At 36.3% G+C, this 23,831-nt stretch overlaps 6 protein-coding genes across 10 annotated transcripts; 2 read left to right on the top strand and 4 right to left on the bottom strand.

The window, feature by feature from the left end:
* Positions 1 to 128: 128 nt before the first annotated feature.
* Positions 129 to 2,747, bottom strand: LOC108569739 (transducin beta-like protein 3). Its single transcript, XM_017931400.1, has 2 exons — positions 2,586 to 2,747; positions 129 to 2,442 (listed from the first exon to the last, which is right to left on the bottom strand). The coding sequence occupies exons 1-2, from the start codon at positions 2,612 to 2,614 to the stop codon at positions 144 to 146; spliced, it is 2,328 nt and encodes a 775-aa protein (XP_017786889.1). The 5' UTR covers positions 2,615 to 2,747; the 3' UTR covers positions 129 to 143.
* LOC108569742 (transmembrane protein 186) lies at positions 2,458 to 3,490 on the top strand. Of its 2 annotated transcripts, XR_001891338.1 has the most exons (3): positions 2,458 to 2,573; positions 2,840 to 3,083; positions 3,136 to 3,246. XR_001891338.1 is itself a non-coding variant. In XM_017931405.1 (2 exons), the coding sequence occupies exons 1-2, from the start codon at positions 2,840 to 2,842 to the stop codon at positions 3,438 to 3,440; spliced, it is 549 nt and encodes a 182-aa protein (XP_017786894.1). In that variant the 5' UTR covers positions 2,788 to 2,839; the 3' UTR covers positions 3,441 to 3,490. The 2 variants fall into 2 exon arrangements, 1 of the variants encoding a protein (XP_017786894.1); XM_017931405.1 differs by lacking the exon at positions 2,458 to 2,573 and having other exon boundaries at positions 2,788 to 3,083; positions 3,136 to 3,490.
* A 1,734-nt stretch (positions 3,491 to 5,224) lies between these two features.
* Positions 5,225 to 9,501, bottom strand: LOC108569741 (forkhead box protein N2-like). Its single transcript, XM_017931404.1, has 3 exons — positions 9,233 to 9,501; positions 6,191 to 6,880; positions 5,225 to 5,818 (listed from the first exon to the last, which is right to left on the bottom strand). The coding sequence occupies exons 2-3, from the start codon at positions 6,842 to 6,844 to the stop codon at positions 5,300 to 5,302; spliced, it is 1,173 nt and encodes a 390-aa protein (XP_017786893.1). The 5' UTR covers positions 6,845 to 6,880; positions 9,233 to 9,501; the 3' UTR covers positions 5,225 to 5,299.
* A 543-nt stretch (positions 9,502 to 10,044) lies between these two features.
* LOC108569743 (EKC/KEOPS complex subunit Tprkb-like) lies at positions 10,045 to 15,699 on the bottom strand. 2 transcript variants are annotated; one of them, XM_017931407.1, is made up of 2 exons: positions 14,876 to 15,699; positions 10,045 to 10,570 (listed from the first exon to the last, which is right to left on the bottom strand). In XM_017931407.1, the coding sequence occupies exon 2, from the start codon at positions 10,568 to 10,570 to the stop codon at positions 10,082 to 10,084; it is 489 nt and encodes a 162-aa protein (XP_017786896.1). In that variant the 5' UTR covers positions 14,876 to 15,699; the 3' UTR covers positions 10,045 to 10,081. The 2 variants fall into 2 exon arrangements, with proteins under 2 accessions (XP_017786896.1, XP_017786895.1); XM_017931406.1 differs by lacking the exon at positions 14,876 to 15,699 and adding an exon at positions 11,667 to 11,845.
* LOC108569740 (BAG domain-containing protein Samui-like) lies at positions 12,184 to 18,078 on the top strand. 3 transcript variants are annotated; one of them, XR_001891337.1, is made up of 3 exons: positions 12,184 to 12,425; positions 13,167 to 13,247; positions 16,108 to 16,195. XR_001891337.1 is itself a non-coding variant. In XM_017931403.1 (2 exons), exons 1-2 carry the CDS (start codon positions 12,402 to 12,404, stop codon positions 17,653 to 17,655), a joined length of 1,572 nt encoding a protein of 523 aa, XP_017786892.1. In that variant the 5' UTR covers positions 12,213 to 12,401; the 3' UTR covers positions 17,656 to 18,078. The 3 variants fall into 3 exon arrangements, 2 of the variants coding, with proteins under 2 accessions (XP_017786892.1, XP_017786890.1); XM_017931403.1 differs by lacking the exon at positions 13,167 to 13,247 and having other exon boundaries at positions 12,213 to 12,425; positions 16,108 to 18,078; XM_017931401.1 differs by lacking the exons at positions 12,184 to 12,425; positions 13,167 to 13,247 and adding an exon at positions 15,789 to 15,914 and having other exon boundaries at positions 16,108 to 18,078.
* A 627-nt stretch (positions 18,079 to 18,705) lies between these two features.
* On the bottom strand, positions 18,706 to 19,925 carry LOC108569738 (methylglutaconyl-CoA hydratase, mitochondrial). The gene is made up of 4 exons (XM_017931399.1): positions 19,566 to 19,925; positions 19,379 to 19,513; positions 19,131 to 19,331; positions 18,706 to 19,071 (listed from the first exon to the last, which is right to left on the bottom strand). Exons 1-4 carry the CDS (start codon positions 19,855 to 19,857, stop codon positions 18,806 to 18,808), a joined length of 894 nt encoding a protein of 297 aa, XP_017786888.1. The 5' UTR covers positions 19,858 to 19,925; the 3' UTR covers positions 18,706 to 18,805.
* Positions 19,926 to 23,831: the final 3,906 nt, after the last annotated feature.

Here is a 23,831-nt window from a genome sequence, read left to right as displayed (position 1 = left end):
TTTGAGTATTTTTCTTATTCTTTAGAACCCATCTAAAAAAAAACATTTTATTTCGGAAAAGTTTGATACTTAAAGTTTTTAACTTAATATATCATAAGGTTATATAAATAAAAATAAGGCTTTAAAAATTAATTAATAATATCTTATTTATTGACTTTGCTATGAGGAAGCATACAGTTTATGGTATAATCAATGAAGTGGAAATCTTGGACCATCTGAGTGACCCTCTTAAAATGTCTTTCGGTGTATGGTAAAGCGGATTCTATCGAGCCGCTCAATCCAACAGGCCTAAATTCTCCGCTCTGCACCTCGTTAATCAGAATGTTCAAAACCAATTGTGCCGCCTGGCAATTTCTGCTATTGGTGTTCCAATCCATGCAGCACTTAAGCAAAGACTCTTTGTGGTCATTCCTTAGCTCTTTGATAGCATCCGTCAGAGCGTTGTCGTTCTGTTTCAGTACACCCTGAATAATCTTTAATACTTGGTACGGTTTCCCGAGCTTCAGAGCCAATTTCAGCGCCTTAATCAAATTATTTTCGTGTATGTAGTTCTGCAGTTTCTGCTCCTCTAAACTCAACTGCTCGGCTTCCTGAATTCTCTCGAGTTTCTTAATTTCCGTAACATCTTTCCATCTGATCAGAGTAGAATCAGCACCACCTGATACCAGATTACCCTCACTTTTGTCGACGGCCAAAGCCCAAATTCTGGCCTCGTGCTCATCGAAAGTCGATGTGCATTCTCCACTTTTGACATCGAATAATTTTAGTAAACCGTCCGCTCCGGCCGAGATGATTTGTAAACCGCACGACAAAAAATCAGCTCTCACTACACTAGCTTCGTGCCCTTCTATAGTTTTGATACAATTTAAATCTGTTATAGACCAAAGTTTGATAGTACAATCCGCCGACGATGACATAAGGACTTGATCGATTGGGGAGAATCTCACAGACCACACACCTCTTCTGTGACCTTTCAAAGTTCCCAAAGCAGTTAAGTTTTCCGTCCACAATTTCACCATTTTATCCTGCGAGCAACTGGCAATCAGTTTATCATTGGGCGAAACGCAAACACCGTTAATATCCTTTGCGTGGGCTTGCTGTGTTTTCTCGCAGACCAAGTTCTTTTCGTCAATTGTCCAAATTTTCAAGCATGTATCTTGACTGGCTGATACTATGAATTGGTTGGAGTTCGCGAAAGACACCGAACCAACAGAAGCCGTATGCCCGTGACCAACAGCTAAACATTTCAAAGTCGAAATGTCCCACAATCTCAATGTGTTATCTTTACTGGACGATACAATATAGTTAACATTGAATTGCGCTTTACCCAGAGCAAGCACAATATCCGTGTGTCCTTTTAGTATATTACAATTCATGCTGGACGTTTCGTAAATTTTAATATCGTTGGAATTCGTCGCCACAGCCAAATGCGAATCATTCTGTCCACAGAAGATAATATCCAATATTTCATCGCTGAATCCAATCATTTGTTTCGCGACTTCAAACGTTTCCAAATTATGCAAAATAATATTTTGTTCGGCACTCACCACGCCGATACTCTTGATATCAGAACTGGGAACTAATTTCGTTATAGCTAATCCACCTTCTTCTTTACTCTTGCTCACTAAAGAATTCGATTGAACATATACTTCTTTAGCATTTTTAGCATCCCAAACTCTGACAATTCCATTACTTCCTCCAGTTGCCACATAAACACCTGAACCAGATTGGAAATCTCCCAAAATGAACTTTTCAGGCATGGCGATCACAGACTCAATTTCTTCATACAAAGGTATTGTTTTCAAAGCTGTTGCATTTCCAATTTCCCACATCATCAAAACCTTATCTCTTCCACCAGAGACAAAATATTTTTCATCATGATGAAAACTGAGGCTTGTCACTTTGCTATAATGTCCACTGTAAATTTGTTTTACTTCTCCTTTTGGAAGAGAGTGAGACACAATTTTACCATCATCTCCTGAGGCATAAATGGAATTTAAATCTGGAGAAAACTCCACCAAGTTAACTACTCCACTGCAATTTCTCAAACCCAGTATACAAACATGGTGTTCTAAATCCCAGACTCTCACAACACCATCGGCTCCTCCACTGGCCAAAACTGAATCCTTCAAATTCAATTTAGCAATTGGGCCTATGTGGATGTACTTCCACATCTTTGTCATCTCTCCATCCATAGACCAAAGTCGCAACAAACCACTGTTGTGTGATGTGACAATTGTTGATCCATGTGATGTGAATGTGTGGATAGCATCGATTTCAGCCTCAGAGTCCTCATTTACCAAACCTATCCGGGCAGTGACTGCTCCACTGTTTACATCAACTAAATTTACGTGAGTTGCAGTTTGGCAGAAGATCTTGTCTTCGTGCCATTCGACATTGCCGCCAGTATAGAAGGCCCCCAATTTTGATTCCACCTCGTACCTGAAAACAGATCATTGCAGTTCAACAATAGGCAACTATATGAGCAAATTCGCACGTTGTTTCCAAAACTAACCTTAAAACTGTGCGAAGAAATTCAACACACACAAAAAAATACTTAAATACAGAAAAAAGTAAGTACTTACGTCTCCTTAATTTTAACGCTCGTAGTCATCTCTGGATAGCTGAATGGTAACTGTCTTTGGAAATCAGTAGAACTTAACACGAAGAAACCAAAAGAAACATTGATGGAAAATATGAACTAAAGTAATGTTATGTTCTCAACCATGTATAATCAGTTGCATATATACTTCTTGGTTAGAATTTCCATATTTCCACTAGCTGAGATTAGAAAATAAAGTAGCAAACTTAAATTAGCTAAGTCTTTTTTTTATTGCAGATGCTTGGGAATCTCTTTAAAAGCAAACATGTTGTGCAATTTATTGGGAAAGCGAATTTCTGCAGTAAACCAAACAACGACTTTGTCCCAGTATATTTTTTCCCTTTTATTAAGACATTTTCAATAGTAAACAGAATAAAGTATTACCAGTCTGCTGCAACCGCTGGAGGAATCCCCTTGAGCGTAATTCTGAATCAAGCAAGTGTAATTACACTAGATCAGACTATAGCGACAGTTTTTGTTGGTAAATTGATAATAGCTCAAAAAATACAGTTTTTTGTAATTAAAAATTTCAGGGATATCGGGATGTATGGTCCTTCACACATTCGGTTTAATGACGAAGAATTTCGTTGGAATCATGTACATAAACGAGAAAAGCGATGAAGTTAAGATATCCCGTTTGGATTTCTGGGGTAAAAGAAAGGACGATATTGTGCCCATCTCAGATATAGTACCCTTCTCTGAACTACCCTCATCAATAACCGATACGTTATATACTAAATTACGGTTTTTCTCCGACACCAAAACGATGCTGAAAGTGTCTTTGAAATTTGGGAAAATTCTGGATGAGAAATTATTTAACAAGCACATTAATCAGTGAATGAAGTTGTCTATATAGTTTTAATAAAATATTGCATTTTGAACGTGATGATTTCCTAGTCTCATTCATATGGTTTGAAATATTGTAATTTCGATTTGTTAAAATGATAAAAAAGAACATTAAGATTTCTTTCATTAAATAATTACCTTTCACTATATGTTTTGCAGAAAGGAGGGGTTTTCAATCTCTTATAGTTTTGCATTAAAATGTAAATACATTGCTTTTTCGAGTGTTAATTTTTCATTTTTTCATCTTTGAATGTGATTTACTGCCAAATAGATGTTGATTGAATAAATGGTAAATACAGTGGAACCTCGCTTAACGTAAATCCGTTCCAAAATTTCCGGATTTTTACTCGTATAGTGAAACATATTCAAAAATACACATAATATGTGTAAATAAATTTTAAAAATGATATAGAAGGCGCGCAATCCGGGACTTCTCTTCTCTTTATGCGAAACGTTCTTCAAGCGAGTTATTTTTCTTACAGTTAAGCGAAATGCTCGTTAAGCGAGGTTCCACTGTATTTAGTTATGACTTAAGTATTTTTTTTTCTAAATCTAAATTTGTCATCTGCAATGTTATTTTCATAAGTTGATCTAAAGATTCATAGTGAATGAACATATGATTAAATTTAGAAAATTGTAGGGATCATGAACATGTTAGGAAGCTAGAAATAAATAAATCAGTCTCAATTTCAATAATTTCGGAAAGCGTAACCACTTCTATTTGTACATTGAAAGTTTACAAATGAAACGCACCGATTCCAAATCGCTTTTTCGTCTTCGGTATTTTAGATCCTTAAACGGTACAAAAAAGAACTAAACTATGTACAATCTTAGAAACAATACAGTAAAGTTGAAACAAAAGTGACTCATGTAAAAATATATTATTTATATATAGTTTATCTGACTGGAACATTGAAGACTAGAAGACTAGAAATAATGTATATATATGTACAGATTATTATTTTTTTTTTTTTGGTATTTAAAGTAAACTAAATAAGAATAAACAAGAGGAAATAAAAATAGAAGATTAATTAAATTATGTTAGACGATGGACGAAATGCACGCTTTTCCACCGGCAAAAGTATGTAGAATTGAAGACTAGAACCGTTCGCAGATCCGGGCATCGTCTAAAGTCACGTTAAAATTAGTTAAAAAGATCATTTTGCACGGTGTATTATACATATCAACATATTGGTTATTATTTATGTTCGGGTCGACTTTCCGCCATCCGTTCTTAAGATATTCGAGTTATCAAGCAAATTTCAATTAGGAGGAATAAACGTACAAAATTTCCTCCCGCAAGTTGAAAATCTTAAAGTAGAATTTAAAGTTTCACTGGAAATTGCTTGAGAATGGAATGGATGGAAAGATGCGGCTCCGTTACATATTTTTTTTTGGACGGATTGATTTCGTTTACAATCACAATTACTAATTAATACTAAACAGGTATACAATCCTAAATATAATATATATATAAATCTCCATGATATTATCAATCAGTTATACAATATAATATAAATATAATATTTCAAATATAATTAACACTTTTCCCTTGCTTTAAGTTTTGGACGGAAGAATTACGTTAAGTATTAATAATACGCACGAAATAAATAGATTCTACGCACACAGTGATAAAACACGAAGGCACAAACCACCCGGTGTAACGTCGACATCAAAATGATCATGATATTAATTTTTCTCATATGTTATTTATATTATTATTATTAATATTATTTAATTAATTAATTAATTTATTTTTTGGTATTTTAGGACGGAATTAAACAACTCGAGGCGTTGGTGTAAATCTCGTTGAGCCGATCAAAGTAATAATATTGAGCATGATTTGAGCTTTTATAATGATTCCAGCAGCGAATCCAGCAGTTCCAGTTGGCATTCGTCCCAACCGTTTGCTGCAAGCAGAAGACCGGTCAGCTCATCCTCAGCGGCGACGTTTATGGGCTCCGCGACGACGCTCTCGTTGGGCATCGAAGCCGGAACCACTTTCTCCTCCTTCTTGCTTTCCTTCTTGGAATCTTTATTGCTACCGCCGCTGCCCTTCGTCGAAGCTCGTATGTCGTAGTTCTCGATCTCCGTTTCGCCGCAGATCGAGATGTTCGAGAGGATGTTGTGCTTCCTTTCGCCGTTGTTCTGAGTCGGCCTGTATCGTTTCGGTTTCCGGGTCGGTTTCACTTCCGGCTGCGGATGGCGTCGCGGCACTCTCACCGTCAGACTGGACCTCCTCTTCGAGCGGCGCGACTCCTCGAGTCGCTCCAGGTCGAGTTTCCAGAACCCGCCTTTCCCCGGCTCATCCTTCGATCGTGCCACCTTCACGAAGCACTTGTTCAGCGACAGGTTGTGTCTGATGGAGTTCTGCAAATGTAACATCATCATATTCTTAGTGATTGCAGACTTTTGGAACAACAATGATTTATGTTGTTACTTTTTGATCAATAATATAAGTTATTCAAAATTTAAATACGAATATTTTAAGATGAAACTAACTAGAAACGTAATTAGAAAATGTAAAGGTGTAAAATCTAGGCTTAGTGAAATAATGTGACCCACTGAGACACACCCTATAGATACTAAAGTATTAATGAGGCCAATCACAGCTGCGTGAAGCAAGGATTTAATAGGGTCAAAATTATTAAAAGTGATTAACAATTTTGATGAACTTAATTGATTAATATGTTGATGAGTTTTCAAGGAATGAAAGGAAGAGAATCAAAAATAGTAATTTACCTGCCAACTTGGATGTGCTTTCCGGTAATAAAGGAAATTTTCGCGTATCCAATGGTAAATCGCGCTGAGCGTCATCTTGTTGCCATTCTTGCCCATCGCCATACATATGAGCGTCGCGTAGCTGAAGGGTGGTTTCTTGTCGCCGTTCTTCTTATAGAAGTTGATGTTGATGGTGAGATCCTCCTGATTACTTGTAGGTTTCTTCTTGGGTTTGGGTGAGACGGGCGGCGTCGGCAGATTCGGCACTGACATGATGTTGGTGATGTTGTGGAGCCAGTTGAGGCTGGTCAGATCGGTTTCGGGGAGGTTGTCGTCGACGCTCTTCGGACTCAGCATCGAGGACGTCGAGGTTGGAGGAGAATCCTGGCTCTCCATAGGTTCATCCTCGCTCATCCGGAAAGGCACTTGCTCTTCGTACAGATTGACGTCTTCGAGGAAGGGCGGCTCGATGGTAAGCTGACTGCTCAAGAGGTACTCGGTGTTGATGACGCCGTTCGAGTTTTCGTACTGGATCTTGACGAACTGATTCTCCGGTATGCGGAGAACGTCCTCGTCCGGTATCTCAATGTTGGAAGCGACGAAGGTGTCCCCGACCATCATGTCGGCTTCGTGGGGCTCCAATGTCTTCAGATCGCACATGTTGAGTAGCTTCATGGCGCCAAGCACTATGCCATCATCTTCGTCGACAACCTGCAAAGAAATTCTTCGCGTTAAGTTCGATGGAACGTTAGTTGGATGGATGGATGGATGTAGGTCCGAGGGGTCTGGGGGCGCCGCGACAAATTGGCGTTTCGATCGTGGGGCGGCCGAGGGCCGGTCGATTCGACCGCGATGACGTCACCAAATGACCACATTCCCAGGAGGCCGATCAATATTTTGCCTCCGCCGTTACACAGAATTATTTAAACTACCTCTACCGCCAACCACCACCACCCCCTTTGGGAGGACGACCTCTGCGATTTCGCACGAATTTCAAAGGTTGAGACCCTCCAGAAACGCAATAGAGAATGAGCAAGTCCAGAGGCAATCAGATGAAGCTTAGAAGGAAAAAAAAATATGTGTGCATATCTAAAGTGGAAACGGTCAGAAATAGATAGCGTGCCGTGGATTTCATCGAACTCGGGCCTCCCCTTTTGTGTGAAAGGGAGGGCTCATTACATCGACCACCTCAATCACACGTTCCCTCTCGCACGAATTAATTGCACGAGTTTGATAAAACGGAGAAGATTTCCTTAATTTGGAATAATAATAATAAAAAAAAAGTAATGATAATAAAAGGGGGTTTCCAATTCTATCGATTCGCTTTTCCTTTCTTTCCTTTTCTTTACGATGGATGAATAATAGATTTCCATTAAGTACGCTAGTCTACTAGAAAGCCATTAACTCATTGGTTGAAGGGGCGCTTGAGAGGAGAGGTGGCGAGGGTGGTCGAGGGTGCGAGAACGTGGACAGGTGCTCGATTCAATCAAGAGTTCATTTTATTATCATATTGTCCAGTTTTCTTTTTTTTTTTCTGCTGTTGTTATATTGTATCCCTTCGGTGAGGATAGGAAGAGGGAAATTGGCGATGGTGTCGCGCATAATCATTTCAATCATCCAATTCCACCCGCCCCGCACTTATACACCTGGGGGATATACCTGGTACCCTCGGATGTATTGTGGACACACAGCAAATAATAAATAACACTGGCACGAATGCACAGCACACAACAACATACAGTTGTGGGGGAGCAAAAATTGCTTCAAGCGAACGGCAATTTAGATCTGCCTATCTTCCCTTTTTGCCGCATTCACCCAATTTATCTAATACACCAATTTAGACTGCATACATTAAACCTTAATCATGCGAATAAAAAACGATTAACTCCTTCAACATCTTCAAAATTAGTGTTAATTGCAATATTTTTTTAAATAACTTAACATACATAAAGTTATACAAAACATATGAACAAATTTCAAATATAGTCCACACAAAAAAAATCACACAAAATTCTCTTGGCAAATACCATTCAATATCCAAATTAGGATTAAATTTAGTCCTTATATCAAATTGATTATTTACTAGATTGATCAATCATTGAAGGTTGAATTGCAAATTTGTATATAATCAAAGTTTTAGCAAACTTAATTAAAAATCTCATAATTCATAGAAAAAATTATGTATATTAATATATTATAATATTCAAAATGAAACTATAACATTAAATGTTTTATTTTATTTATGAAAAATAGATTATTTTTGATATATTCTCTTTATTTTACATATTTTCAACACATAAAGGTTAAATTTCGTGTTTAAGTTAACTTAACAAAAGTGAAGAAATAATAAGCATTAGAGGTAAGTGCTCTTTCGTTGTAAGTAAAAAGAAGGAGCAGGTACCTTTAACATTCTCAATTTGTTTGCAAGTTTTATAATGAGCTGATACATCGCAAGTAACAAGTACGTGTGAAATGGTGTAAAATCTACGCATATTTTACGATGTACTAGAATCTGCGCGGAAACTTCACAAGTTACTAAGTACGTTTTGCGTGGAGACTTTTTAACTGTTGAACGATGAAAGAGATGAAGCAATATTGAAAATAAATTAAAAGGTATTTGCAATTGAGAAAAATATTTGAATAAAAAGCAATTATAGATATTTTTGGATGCTCGCTATAGAAAGTGTTGATTATTATTTGATTGCAGGATGGAACATTGGAATATTTCACACGTGTATGTCAATAATAGTTGTACTTTTAAAGGTCGCAAGAACGTGAATAGGAACGTGTAGACAAAGGGATCCAATATTGATGATTTATTAATGAATTTGCCCAATACAGCAATGTCACTTCGCTATAATAACTATACTATGCATGATAAATATTGTTGTTTTTGCTCCCCCGGTGTGCGTGTTTTATTCGGAAGTTTCGTTTGGTTCGAGAGGGAACTGTCATGTGAGCGAAAAGGAGATCAATTCCTTTCTAGGTAAATAATTCATAATCGTGAATAATTCAGATGACGACTGTAGCAATTCGTCGTAGCGATTAAAAGCGAACGCTTACCTGATGATATTCAAAAGGTTCTCCTTAAAAACATCAAAAAATTGGAAAAGTAGAAAAATCCAAGCACCGAACAACGCGCGCGTGTATCCTCTTCAGTTCGTTTCCCAACAACAACAACAAAAAAAATACCAAAGAAATGAAACGAAACAAAATAAGCAGAGAGTCGGTGTTGCTGTTAAAGAGGCTTGCAGGTGACTGAGGTGTATTTTTACAACCCCCCAGGAAGGTTCCTCCAGCAGTACACGTACCTCTGTATGGGTAGTGCACTCGGTTTCTCCCCCACTGGCGCAACTCGCGTGGAATAATCGATCCGACTAAATTATTACGCGGAAAAATAATAATAATCACGAGAAACACAGAAGTATCGTACTCTCCGATACTCTTCCAGCATTAGATTCTTATTTTTAAAAAAAAAAACTAAATGAAGATGGACTCGAGTATTCGTTAATTTTTTTTTGCTATATTCCGCTTGTAACAATTGTCCGAAATGCACTGAACTCGAGGCGGGTGTTCGTAGCAATTACAAAATACTGCCACGGTTCAGAGAATTTAATTGGTGTGCAACATATGAGGGTAGTCTAGAGTAGAGGATATACCTCTCGCATACACCTGGCACTCGAGTGCCCTTGCACCTGGCAGAGGAAATTATTATTTTAATTCCAAGTTCATACGCAGCCTTATTACACACTCGTGTCTCTTTCCTTTTTTTTTTTATATATTTTCCTATTCCTTCTTCCATATTACTATTAAAATGCGCATGGGGGTAAACTACTGTTATGCAACGATACCAGTATGAATCGAAAAGCATTGAACTCGTTCGACCATTTATTTATATACATTTTAACATTCCTAGTTGAAATCTTTGATAACGATTTTGTTGCAGATCGCCGCAACAAGTTGCTCCCCCATCTCGTAATCCTTCAGCTTGTACGTCTTCTGCAGCAGCTTCCTATCCACCGGGCATCCTCCGAAATCCACCTCCTCACCTGCGATAACTCCAAAATCGAAGTCCTCGTTGAGAGTCGCGACGTACATGTCCGTCTCCTTGTCGTCCGCACCGAAAAGCTGCAAACTTTGACTGATGTTCTTCGATATGGACAGGTTGAAGAGGATTTCCGTGTTGATCGTTCTCGTCGTCAACTTCTCGGCGCAGATCGCCTTGTTAGCAGCGACGACGATCAGAAACGGATCAGGTATCAGTTTCGATTTGATCATGCAGCAGTCCAACTTTCCAGACATCAGTTTCTTACGCAAATCATCGCAGTTCTTAACGTTCTTAAATAGTTTTACAGTCAGCTTTTGCTGCTGTTTGCTTGGATCGAGATCAAACTTTGTCATCTAAAACAAAAACAATAGTAACTAGTCAAATAATAGCAAATTAATACTATATAACGATTTTTTTTTTATATAGCTATTGTCTTTAATTATCATTGTCTACTTGATATTTCGTATATCTAATACATTAGCATTAATAAGCAGCACTTTATTTAAATAGATCAGGTGTTCCCTACATTTCGTACCTCTATAATCACACTTGTACTTCCCTAACAGTCCATAGGGGTTTAGAATATATGCTATATAATACTGGATAATATACAAAAGTATCATGCGTAATGTAGAACAAGCTGCAAGTAATATTTACTTCAAATTTATAAAATATTGTAACAAACATGTTGAGAACCTCTGATATTATTGAATCAATTAATATATTTTATAAGTACTTTTTTTAGTAGTCTCACACTTTTATAATTAAACATAATCAAATTATATTAGAAAGTTACCAAATTTGCATTAACAAACGATTCATTTTTACAGAAAATTGATGTATTATTTTATGTTCTTTATTAAAGAACATAAATACTAAGAAATGATAATCTGTTAGAAAGCTGGTATAATTAGACCAATAACAGCACCTTATTTATGTAAAGCAGTATATATATATTATACATATTTTTTTATATAGCTCTATTTATGGTGAGCCGCCCACGGCTTCTCTTAAATTTTGCAATATCATCGTAAATCAAGGATCTAAATAAGTATTATTAGACTGTTTATCTGCAGATTTCTAGAACAGATTATTTGTAATTAATTTCAGCCTCCAACGTCTTATCCTAATGACAACACCTAGTTCGAAAAAAATAAATATAAATGAAGTATTGAAATGTAGTTGGTATTTGTATAATAACAATATTAGAATATTTTCAATCTGTCAACATTGAGAAAACAAATTTCGTACATTATTATTTCTTCTAAATTATGAAAATTAGTTGCAAATATTGCATTAATTGTAACAAAGTTTGACAACAGCTCTTCTTTTTACATTTGAAGGCACTGTTTATAAACATAACCTACAAATTAGTAAGGCGATTGTTTAATTGTAATTTTCTCGTGAAAATCGTTTCAGGAAATGAAAATTGTTGATGTATACACTTACTGTATGTTGGCTTTGCTCATTTGTTAAGGAAAATCGTTATTTCTTGGTTTATTTTGTATGAGAGAGGAGTTTTTTTTAATGAAGACTCTCATATGCATATCACGCTGACAGTTTAAGAGAATTGAATTAAATAAAGATAACAGAGTGTGTAACAAATGCAATTAAATCTAGATAGACAGGTGTCTCGTGAGTGTTATTAACATAATTAAAGTAGTATTGTTTATTTGCTGCTGGAGATAATATTATTCATGCCATGGGAATTCGCAAAAAATATGTTTCGTAACGTGTTGTTGTTTGCTGCTGTGTATAAATATAAAGCATATTCCAAGATTAAGTATAATTATTCTATGAATACGTTTAAATGCGTTGATTATGGACATATGCTGCCATCGAATGGTCGGTTATCAAAGTTATCAGACATTTTGCAGTCATACCAAGTGTACAGAACTGCAAATGGTCGACGATCGCGCTTGCGTGGGTTTCAGCTATACCGAGACACATCTCGTCTCCGTCTGACACGTGGAAGAGATAGGGCTTTGTACGTGTGTCGCGAATTGGGTAGTCAAGTGTATTACATTTACTTCCAGATGATTCCCGAATTCGTGATCTTGAAACGACAGATTCGAGAAAAGTCCTTCGTCTAAAGTCGAAATTATTGGCGTGCGTGCGGTTCCAGTCGAAATTCGTGTTTGACTGATTTTATGCTGTGCAGTGCTGTGGACGCGAAATATTATTATGCCGTTTTCACGACAACCATTTGTAAGTTGAAAATAGATAGACCTTCGTCGCATGCTTCACTAATGTATTGTATGCGGAATATATATTTGGCATATATACATTTTTGGGCGATTTTCTTTTCTTTTGTTTTTTTTTTCTCGTAATATTTCCTTCTTTTCTTTACATCGGTTAACCTTTTTTTTTTTGTTCCTCCAACGCCTCCTTCTCCCGGTTTGGGGTTCGTGTGGGTGGAGGGTGACCTACTTCCCATTCACTACCAAGTCCATCGACTTCGCCGCATATTTGATACCTTTTCTGGGCCTTCCACAGAGATGGGCTTCGTCTACTATTGCAATTTTATCCAAAACACATTTCCCCCTTCGTCTGCGACGTTTTTTTTTTAAATTAGTGTGCGAGTGGGCGCAGAAGAGCGATGGCGAAAAGAGAGAAAGAGAGACGAGGAATGTAACCTTCGCGATGTTTATTTTCGTAACAGCCACCGAAACCAGGTGACTGCGAAAAATGCACCCGATCCACCCAATAAAAACGTCAAAAAAATGACACATCTCACATAATGGACCCAACAGCAGATCATCTGTCAAGTTTCATAACTTTGTTTACGTACGTCAGACGGACTGCCCCTTCGAGTTTCTCCTCTCTATTTTCTTTTTTTTTTTTTATATATGATACTGCAACAAATACTTTCGTTTTTTTCTCTTTTTGTTTTTATTTTCATAAATTTAGAACTGTAAAATTAGTGTGTCGCTTTTCTCTTTTCCACAGGATTCTAACTAAAATATATACCAACCCCACGCATACCTAAGATACCCTAAAGACTGCCCATTGGTGCCTGTGTCCGTGTGTGTGAGTATTTTTGTAGCTTACAGCAAAAACACTCCTCTCTTAACATCTAAAGCATGCACTTATTAACTCATTAATAACAGGTAAATAGGTAAGTTTGAATTTGACTGTTGGTAGCGCAATTGACATATGCTTTTGATCATGGATGACATTTTAGAAGACAGATGTCACCTTTTGTGACCGGGGAAGTACCTCGGGGTGGTGAGTTAGTCACGGAAGAATTCCTTGGCAGCTCGAATGAGAACCGTTTATTTTCCTTCTTTCCCGGTCGAACGGCGATTATTTAAAGTCCACCGCGCCTTTTGGCGCCTCATTATTTATTTATGGATAAAATTGCACGGGGATGGTGACTCATGCGACTTTTATCGTTTTCCATCGATAAATACGAAATGCAAGGTAGACCGCATCATGCAAAACATCGCTCCAAGCCAAATGCCATTTAGAGCAAGTGCGCTCCCATCACACATGGTCACTCGTTTCACTCAAGATTTCGTATTTCTATTCGTATTATTTGAAGCACAATGACAACAACAAAAAACAATCTTCATTTACTTTATATAATGGAACACAGAACACCAATTACATTAATGATCTCAATATTGATTTACGTCACAATATTGGCTATACTCGTTAATTTTCCTAATATAAATAGCATATAATGACTGTTTGCACACAAAATATATATTTGTAGCTAGATTAGTATTTCTAAGAACTGCACAATCAAAAAAATTATGTAGTAAATTCCAATACCTTATGATCATGACGAAAAATTCTAGATATGCTCAACAAATACAAATAACAGGAGCTTCAAAAATTAAACAAACATTATTTTGTGGAATCATAGATATATTTCTAGATGTAGAAAGCATTCCACAAATATTAATGTAATTTGTGCTATATTTTCTACCCTTACAATGTTATGCGTTCGATATTTATATATTAGAAATGACGCTAAAGAAAAAGTATTCCGATTGTGAGTAAAGATTACTTGGTAATCAGTCTAAAGGAGAATCGCACTATATATAAATATGATTCAAATTAGTAATATAGATGTTTGTTTATTATTGACTTTATATTAATATTCAATTACTTAATGATCAACAAGACAAAACTGAATATGAATTTATAATATAACAGTTTTACAAAACAAGTATTATTATTAAAAGTGACGTATATACATGTATTTAATACATGTTAATATTTTCGAAACTGATATTATTATATTAAATCTTTGTATACAATTACTTATTTCATTATCTTATTTAAGATAAAATACTCATTAAGTGTGTTCGTTATTAGTTGTAATGTAAATATGGAAGAAGTCCATATGGTCGATGCACTTAATTTGAATAATTGGATACACATGTAAATATTTTTTAATCAGATTATATCGTTATGTAAAGATTTAATTTATATAACGATGTTTATAAAATTAGTTATACAATTACGAGGTTATCGTATTTAATATGGATAAAATGGAATGGTCGTTAAGTGTTTTCGTTAATACTTGCAATATAAACATGGAATAAGTCCATATGGTTGATGTACTTGAAACGTATAGAAATTTAGTTTAATAGAAGAAACTGCAAATGCGATTAGTAAACCGATGAGAATGGGAAACGAGAACTCACCTTACGTAATATTGACGAATGGTAAATTGATTTACCATATAATTATGGTGATCCATTACCGGCTGCACGTAACAATAGGCAATTATTGCAAGCACTAGGTAATATCTAGTTAATCACAATTAATTCGTCATTATGTTTGATTCGTCGTAAATTCTGTAATGTACGTCGTTGTTTCATTTTTCGTTATGCAGATTAATAACTTTTTGATTAGAAATATTATAATAGAAGATTTATGAAGGTGATTCTCAAGTAAAACGACGCGTTGCTGCTGAATCTTATTTTTGTTTTAAAGGCAAAACGAAATTTCTATAAATTGAATTCGGTAAGAATCTAAATTTAAGCGCAGTGTGTTTACGTCAGATTCATTCAGTTGGAAACTGGATAATTGCGATACGTGTGTTTCTGTGCAGAGGGGAATTATGGAAATGATTTCATGACCTAATGCGAAGACAAACACTTCGCAAACCATACTCGGTCAGATATTATTTGTTTTCGACGGAGATTCGTTCCACGTTTATTATTTAATTGGATAAAATGCGAGAAAGTCGTATGTTATTGGTTTGCTCCTCGCCGCCTACGCGCGTTGACGTGTCGCAAAACAAACGAAACCATCGAAAACGTGATGAGTGGGCGACGGATTTTCTTTAATGGTCGGCACTTGGCGTTCGGGAAATTCGTTCGAAAATGGTGTATATCTCGTGTTTGGAGGAGGAAGGAAGAGATGGTTGTATAATAATGGGCACGTGTGCGATGGATGCTCGATATGTCTATTCATGTGTGGAAAAACGAAGGTTTTTCCACATGTATCTAGAATGATCTATCCTAGTAGACTTCCATGAACTACGCCGAGAACAAGTAGGAATGGAAGGGGATTTAGCGAACGCTTATAAAAGTAATGTCAGGGTCGCCCCGCGTTCAGTGTATTGGCAACAATTGCTATCCAAACAGTGAAGATCAACTATTATCGTGCTAATTTCATATTCAGTTTGTTATCATGACCTCCCCAATGGTGGAGCCCAGGAATAATCCCGATTCTGAAGTAAGTCGATCATCCATCCTCATCTAATAAAATAATGTTTGCGCTATCAACAGTCTTCCAACAACTCAATATGTTAAATACACACAGACACATCTTGCGCGCATCACCAAATAAGGCAATGCTTGAAATGTCAGATTAACAGCTCCAGCATGTTGTTGTTTCAACTGTGTAATTATGTTCAATTTCCTTTCAGACGGGATTTCCATTTGACGACAGGGATGACCGTGATAATCGTTTCAGCCAGTTAGATGATATAGCCTCCAGATTTCCGGAATTCGCAGATCATCTGAGCTCTTTTCAAGAAGCGCGTAGACCTCGTCGCACATCCGGCTCCAGCGATTCCTCCTGGAGTGACCCTTTCAACAGATTCACCAGATTCGGTTCCCGGTTTCCCAGGAGATTTCCAGACGATCCCGACTTTTTCCCAGAACATTACCAGACGCATCAAACTCAACAGCAGACCCATCCAGAGCCTGCTCATCAACAGCAGCAGCAGCAGCAGTATCCGCAGCAACAGCAGCAGTATTCGCAGCAACAGCAATATCCGCAGCAACAGCAGCAGTATTCGCAGCAAAAGCAACCTCCGCAGCAGCAGGAGCAACAGCAACAACCGGCGCCTCCACCCGAGGCTCCCAAAGAACCCGTACCTGAAAATAAAGGAGATCAAGTTGACGGCGAAACCACTCAGCAGAGAGCCAACCTCCAACAGAGCAACACGGTCGATTTAGGCCAGAAACAAGAACCCGTGGATGATAATCGCAATCAAAGATCCATGTCTGCTCCTCCAGAAAACCGCCCAAACTTGTTCGGACGTTTCGTGTCTAGTATAAACATACCAAATTTGAATCCGGAACCAGATATGGGCTCAAGGATGTCTAGTCAACCCGAGCAACCGCAGCAGAAGCAGTCCACGGAGCGCATTATTCCAATACACGTCGAAGGCAGAGATGAGCCGGTCGCTCCGAAGAACGTTCAACCGGAAACCATATTCGGACAGATGCCGTCGCAGTTCACGCAATTCATAAATCGAGAACCCGACCATGAAGACGTGAACAAACAAAAAGCTCAGCCGGAGGAACACGTAAGGCAGGTTTACCGAGATGTACAACAAGAACAACCGAAGCATCGTCAACAGGAGCAGCAACAACCGCAAGAGCCGGAGCATAAAGAACCGCCCAAGAAGGCTACTCCGCTCGATCTAATCCAAAACATCCAAAAGGATGTAAACGAGTTAATGTCTCAAGTAGAAAGATTCGAGGGGAAACCCAGGGACAAGCAGTATCTCTACTTAGACGAAATGCTAACCAGGAATTTACTGAAGCTGGATAATATCGAAACGGAAGGCAAGGATACAATTAGGCAAGCAAGGAAAATGGCCATCCGGTGTATAGAGGAATGCATTAAGGTTCTCGAAAATAAAGCAGCCAACAATCTGAAAGCCATGCAGCAAGATAAACCAGCCGAGGAGGAAGCACAACCCAAGCCAGAAGAGCAACAAACGGCCGACAAACAGAGCGAAATCGAGGCAATTCCGGCTTTGCCACCTCCAGCCGAATTCAGCAATATGGAAACCGATAAAACCGAAGAAAAACCAGTTGATGTTAAAGAAACACCAGCAGTCGAGGAACCTAAAAGCGAAACTAAACCAACAGCGGAAGAACCTAAACCCGAAGTCAGCCAGACTGAAGAGTCCCAATCCTTCGAAAAGAAGAAAGCGAGGAAGAAGTCCGATAAGAAATAGTGCATTGTGAATTGAATAATTGAGCTTGATGCTTTAGTAGAGAAAATCCTTCCAGAACAGAGTTTCCATCAAAGTTAGTGCCACGGCCGAGATTTTTCTATGAAGCAAGCTTTTTTATCAAGTAACACCCGTTTTTTTTCGTTTCTTTTTTTTTTACTTCTATTAACAAAAGAAGGCACTCTAAAATACTTCACTGCAAGTTTCTTTAGAAATATTGTATTTATAGATACCTTAATTTAAGATATTTATATGTATACTTACATAAGTTTGTACTATGATTATTGTAAATAATATTTATTATTTACCTTTTTATTTAAATGAAGAAAAGTATAAAATAACGCAATGAGTGAGAGAATGCAATTGAAGGAGAAACCAGTATCTTTAAGTACGCGAAGAATTGATTTTTTCGGAAAATTAAATTTAAAAAAAAATAAATTATAATTGTAAATATTTTTGTTTATGATTCGGGATTAACGTATTTCATTTTTGTTTCGTTTCTCGTAATTTTTTCCCTCTTCTTTGTGTGGTATTTGAAAAATGAAAAATATTTATAATAATATATTTTTGTTGTTGTTGATTATATTAAAAAAAAAAATATGAAAGAAAATTATTTAAAGAGAAAAACTTGTAGTAAATAAATTAAAAATAAAATATTTTATTGAACAAATTAATAACGCCTTATTGTAGATGTTTCCACTGACTTTTTAGAAATACTATGTATATTTTGTTGAAAACCAGACCAGACTGCTTTCGTTTAACCCGTTTGTCAATTTATGCAAAGTGTAATGGTTGCTAGGCAGAAAATAAAAGGTACCTTTGGAAAACAAAATGCTTGTTTACAAAGACATTGTCAAAATATTGATAACTTCAGCGATTCCAGATAATATTTCGATTTCCACGTGAAGAGTATTTCGTTCATTGACTTAAGGTAAGTTACTTATTGTTATTTTATTTCGATTACTAAGCAAATTTGCATTTTCTATACGATTGTTAGTAAACATTGGATTGTTTGACGTTTCATCCATATCGAACAATAATAAATGGAATGGAACAATATACTGAGAGGTTCGTAAAAATCGCGTTTATGGCTTAAAAAGTTACAACAATTTATAAAAATTGAACACATTATAATAATATTTAATAATAGTAATTATTCTCCGATGTACTTGGGGGTGCGTTTCTCCTTGAAAGCCTGTAGTCCTTCCAGGCGATCTTTGGTGGGAATCAATTGAGCGTAGTAGGATTTCTCGAATTCAAATGCGCTCTTCAGATCTACTTCAAGTCCTTGGTTAATCGCAGCTTTTGCCATTTTTACGCCCACCGGGCCGTTTGGAAGGATTTCCCTAGCTATATCCAACGATTTCACATACGCCGCATCACCTTCTTCGTTTTGTTCCACAGCATGATTAACAACTCCTGTAATCAAACATTACCAATTTAGATTTTCCTTGAAATTCTCTTTACTTTTGGTGTACCTAATTCTTTAGCTTCTTTGCCATCGAAGATCCTAGCAGTGTAAATTAGTTCCTTAGCTACAGCAGGATTAATTAATCTCGGCAATCTCTGAGATCCTCCGGCGCCTGGGATGATTGCCAATTTGGTTTCCACTAATCCTAGCTTAGCGTAAATCGAAGCAACCCTTATGTCGCAAGCCAGAGCCAATTCCAGTCCACCTCCTGCAACAATCCCATGATTCTCATCCCATCCAAAGTACGCACTTTACCTAAGGCCAATCCATCCAGAGCAGCAATCACGGGTATGGGCAGCTCGTGAATTCTGTTCATCATGGCTCGAAGGCTGGTCACGAAAATCGAGACCTGCTTCTGGGTCATCGTGGCTCTCTCCTTCAAATCCGCACCTACGATGAAACGCATGAATACGGGTATACTTATATAAGAGTATTTCTCAACCTGCGCCGAATACTCCAGGTACCATGCTGCGGATCAGCAGGACCCTGGCGTTGCTGTCGACGGCGACCTCATCCAAGGCTCTATTTAAGTTATCTACAAGTGTGGTGCTGAAGGCGTTTCTGGCTTTTGGTCTGTTCAATCCGAAGACCGTAACACCTGCATCCTTCTCGTCCAACTTCCTTATTACCAACTCATCATTGGCCACAACCTTTTGCGAATAACTTGCTGAATTGATATGCTTAAAATGTCCTACCCTGCTAAGATTCCTGAAGTTCCTATAGATTAAGGCCATGGTGCGTCGCTGAGATCTGTAAGGAATGGAGCATTTGGCACGAATACATTTGATGTGACCTTATTCTTTTAACCTTGTTCGCATGATATTTCGTCCAGATTGTTAAATAATAATGTGCGTCTGTTTGAACTATCCTATAAAAGATGGCGCCTCATGGTTCAAAGACTCTGTTCTTTTTATAGACTTAGAGGTGATATTGATTTCCTCAATGCGTAATTTAATTTCAGTACACCAGAATTATAGAGATTCAATCCATATCTAGATACTCAATTAACATATAAATTGATCATGGTATACCTGAAGCATACATATATGAGTATATTATTAGACTAACAATTAGTAACGAATCATAACTCACGCGCCACCTGATTTGGTGTCCCCATATTGACCCTACTAAGAAAGTCATAACGTTTTTTGGTGATTTGGACTCCCCTTACTCTAAGAGGCCCTAGCTGCGCACCTATGCGCTAACGCTATTGGCGCCCATCTTACGCAATCATGGAATGCAAGAAAAGTTACGTAATTTTCGTGTAATTAAGAAAAAACGTGAAAACGTGTTTAAGCAAATCCTATTCACTTTTTTCCCAAATTTCTGCAGCTCATAGCAGGTGACTTGATGACAGCAGGAAAATACCAATAGGCTCGTTGGAAAGGTGAGTTATTCAGCTTTCAACTGAGTGGTCGAAGATGTAATTACTTTAAGGGGTTGTCAAGAAATTCACAGAATATTGAAAAAAATTGCAAAAATCTTTTGTTTCATAAAAAATTGCGTAATGGCCATCTTACGCAAACATGAAATGCAACAAAAGATACGTAATATTCGTGAAATTAAGAATAAAACGTGAAAACTCGTCGTTTCTCAACAAAAAAATGATTTTTAAGAAAATCCTATTCACTTTTTTTTCAATTTCTATAGGACATAGCAGGTGACTTGATGACAGCACGAAAATGCCAATATGCTCGTCGGAAAGGTGAGCTATTCAGCTTTCAATTTACGAAATATTGAAAATCTCCCGGTTAGGTAACTTTTGTTTCATATAAGTTGCGTAAGGGTGGCGTGGCGCTCGTGACTTTGAAAGCCGCATAAATAATGTTTATTTCACTTATAAATAGTATCTGCATATATTAGGTTTCTTTTTTCAAATGGTCATAGTTTTATATGTATTTTATGGTATATAAACTCAAGATATGACTTATTTTTCTTTTTTCATTATTTAGGTTCATGAAATATAAATTTTATATATTTGTTGTATAAAACAATAATAAATTTAGTTATATTAAAGAACATAATTACTTACCTTTACTACATCTAGAAATCTGAAAAGTAAAAAGGGAATGGTGGAAGTGCCGGGTTTAAATAATCAGAAATCGCAAATACCAAAATGGAAAGGAAACGTTTTCTTTTGATATCTGTAAATGGTAAATTCAATCCACATACCGAGAGGTCGGCGCACACAGAACAACATTATACATTTAAGACAACCTTTATTACTGAATGCATACTGGTCAATTGGGTTATACAAGTACAGAGCATACAACTTAATACAGTTGTTAAAAGCACTTAACATTACTAGACTTACTGACTAAATGTGCGAGACCCCGACGGCACCGTCGCATAGTATTTAGTTATTGGTAGACGTGATTGGACATTTCGTGTGCATGTGTTTCTGCTTCATCTCCCTCTTCATCATCATTTATTTTTAATTAGTAATACATGTAGAGGCAAAAAACCATTTTAAAATTTAGAATTAACAAAGACGGTGCGGTCAGGTTCACAGCTTTCACTTTCTTCTCCATCCTTACTTTAGTTTGTTTTTTTTTGTTTAATTTTATTTTATGTAACTTTTTTTCCTTTTTAGATTTTCTTCTCGCTTTTATATACTACAACATACAATTGAGTTCTTACAATATAATAATATTTTATAATTTTATTGAAATGTTTTCATTTTTTTTTTGTTGTTGTTTTGTGTTTTCTTTTTTCATCTTCTTCTCATACCTCTTCTTATTTAAGAGCTTTATTTTTCTGTTTATTATAATTTTTGGGGTGTAGCAGTTAGTAGTAGTAATAGTAGTAGTACATTCACGTTTGTATTTATTTTTTCTTGTTTTTTTTTTGTTGCTTTAATTATTTATTTATTATTAATTCAACTTTTTTTTGCTTTTCTTTCTCTTTAATAAAGAACGAAAAAAAACACTTTGATTATTCTTATAATTTTGTCTAAGTTTATATTTGATATCACCGTGACATTTTGGCCTGGTCCCTGAGTATACCCCCCTAGGACACGCGTGTCCAACGACCCACCCCATCATATATTGAGATTCCCGACGCATCCCTTTTTCTCTCTTTCTCTCCGCCTCTTGTCTCCACTTGCTCTTCTCTCGATCAGATCATTACAAAATAAAGTCTCACATCCACACGCAAAAAGAGAAAGCCTCGCGGGCCGCCCAAAACACAAGACACTTCGTGCCATCGAGTGATGTTCTTTCTATCTTCTTTCATCTTCACTTCTAGTTTTTTTTTTATTCTTTTAAAGGTATCCCAGAAAAATTGATAATTTTTAGAAAAATTGTCAGCATATCACATATTTGAACCTGATAAAAAACGGAAAAAATAACCTATGATCATCATCATCCATCCATCATTAATATTGCCTTTTAATTCGATAAATATTTTCATTACAAACTACTATCATTTCCTCAAGGATTGTTTCGTAATTATAGTTCCGAAATTACCAAACGCAACGGTCAAACTGCAACAACAAAAGTATGTATTGTTTTAAACAACGAAATCAAAATAAAACGCGAAAAGAGGAGGAAAAAACGCGCGTCGCCGATCGAAAGGGAAAAACGCGCGCCGAGGAAAAACACAAAACACACACTAAAAAAAAACACAATAAAATGCTAAACATTGGAATATAAGAGGCGCATTTACAATAATATGTTCCTTTAAACGTTTCAATTGGACTAGATTTATTAAGGAGGGAACTGTTTAGGCCATTTTGGTTTTATTACATCCCGAAAAGTAACAGAACAAAACCAAAAATTTCTTTTATATATTAAAAAAAACAAACAAAAATAATAATAATAAAAAACACGATAAAATTAAACAGAAAATCAAAATACTTAAGTCATGTGATGTTTTGGTAACACGAGAGCGCCAACGTTTTCGCCATTCTTAGATATTAAATATTTCTTTTTTCGGATTTGTTCGTGCAACGTTGACGCCGAAATAGGTCTTTAAATTCATCATGTATACATATAGATTTGTCTCATTCTTGAACACACTTAAACGTAAACCTAAAGTAAAAACAAATTAAAAAAAAAAACCCAAAACCTAACAGAATCAAATAATAATCATATATAACTATTAACTAAAGTATGCGAACAACAAGAGAGAAACAAAAATATTCAATTCAATTTCGGAACGTGTGGCTCTTTTTCTTCTTCTTCTCACGAAAGATAATATACTAATTATAGTATTTTTACGTTCATCAATATGTTTTCCCCTATACGGTAATCTTGCAAATTTTTGTTTAAAACTATAGTTTTTTTTTGTTTATATATATATATAACGTTTTTTCTTCATTTTCCTTCCTTACAACCTATGGACCTTAACGGTAAATGTGACTTAACAGCTAAACTCTTAACTATTTTCATCATTCTTCCTTTCTTTAAGTAATTTATTTTGTTAATATTAATATATACTATATGAAATTATAACAATTGTACAATTGTCAGACATATAAATATGATTATATTGCATTTTTTTTCTCTCATCTCTTTTCATTTATCAATTTCAATATACACAGCAGTTAAGCGTACGCGGTTTCGATTCCGACCGCTATGAGCAAGACAATTATCATGTTAATTTCTTATTCTTCTCTTCGTCAACGATTATAGAATAAAAGAACAAAATTATAAATATATCTATATACTTTTCTTGTTATTTCATATAAATATACGTAAAAAATAAT

This window comes from Nicrophorus vespilloides, unplaced genomic scaffold, assembly GCF_001412225.1.
Source record: "Nicrophorus vespilloides isolate i.1.1-1 unplaced genomic scaffold, Nicve_v1.0, whole genome shotgun sequence".
NCBI classification, from domain to species: domain Eukaryota; kingdom Metazoa; phylum Arthropoda; class Insecta; order Coleoptera; family Silphidae; genus Nicrophorus; species Nicrophorus vespilloides.
This window is presented reverse-complemented; position numbering and strand designations above follow the sequence as displayed.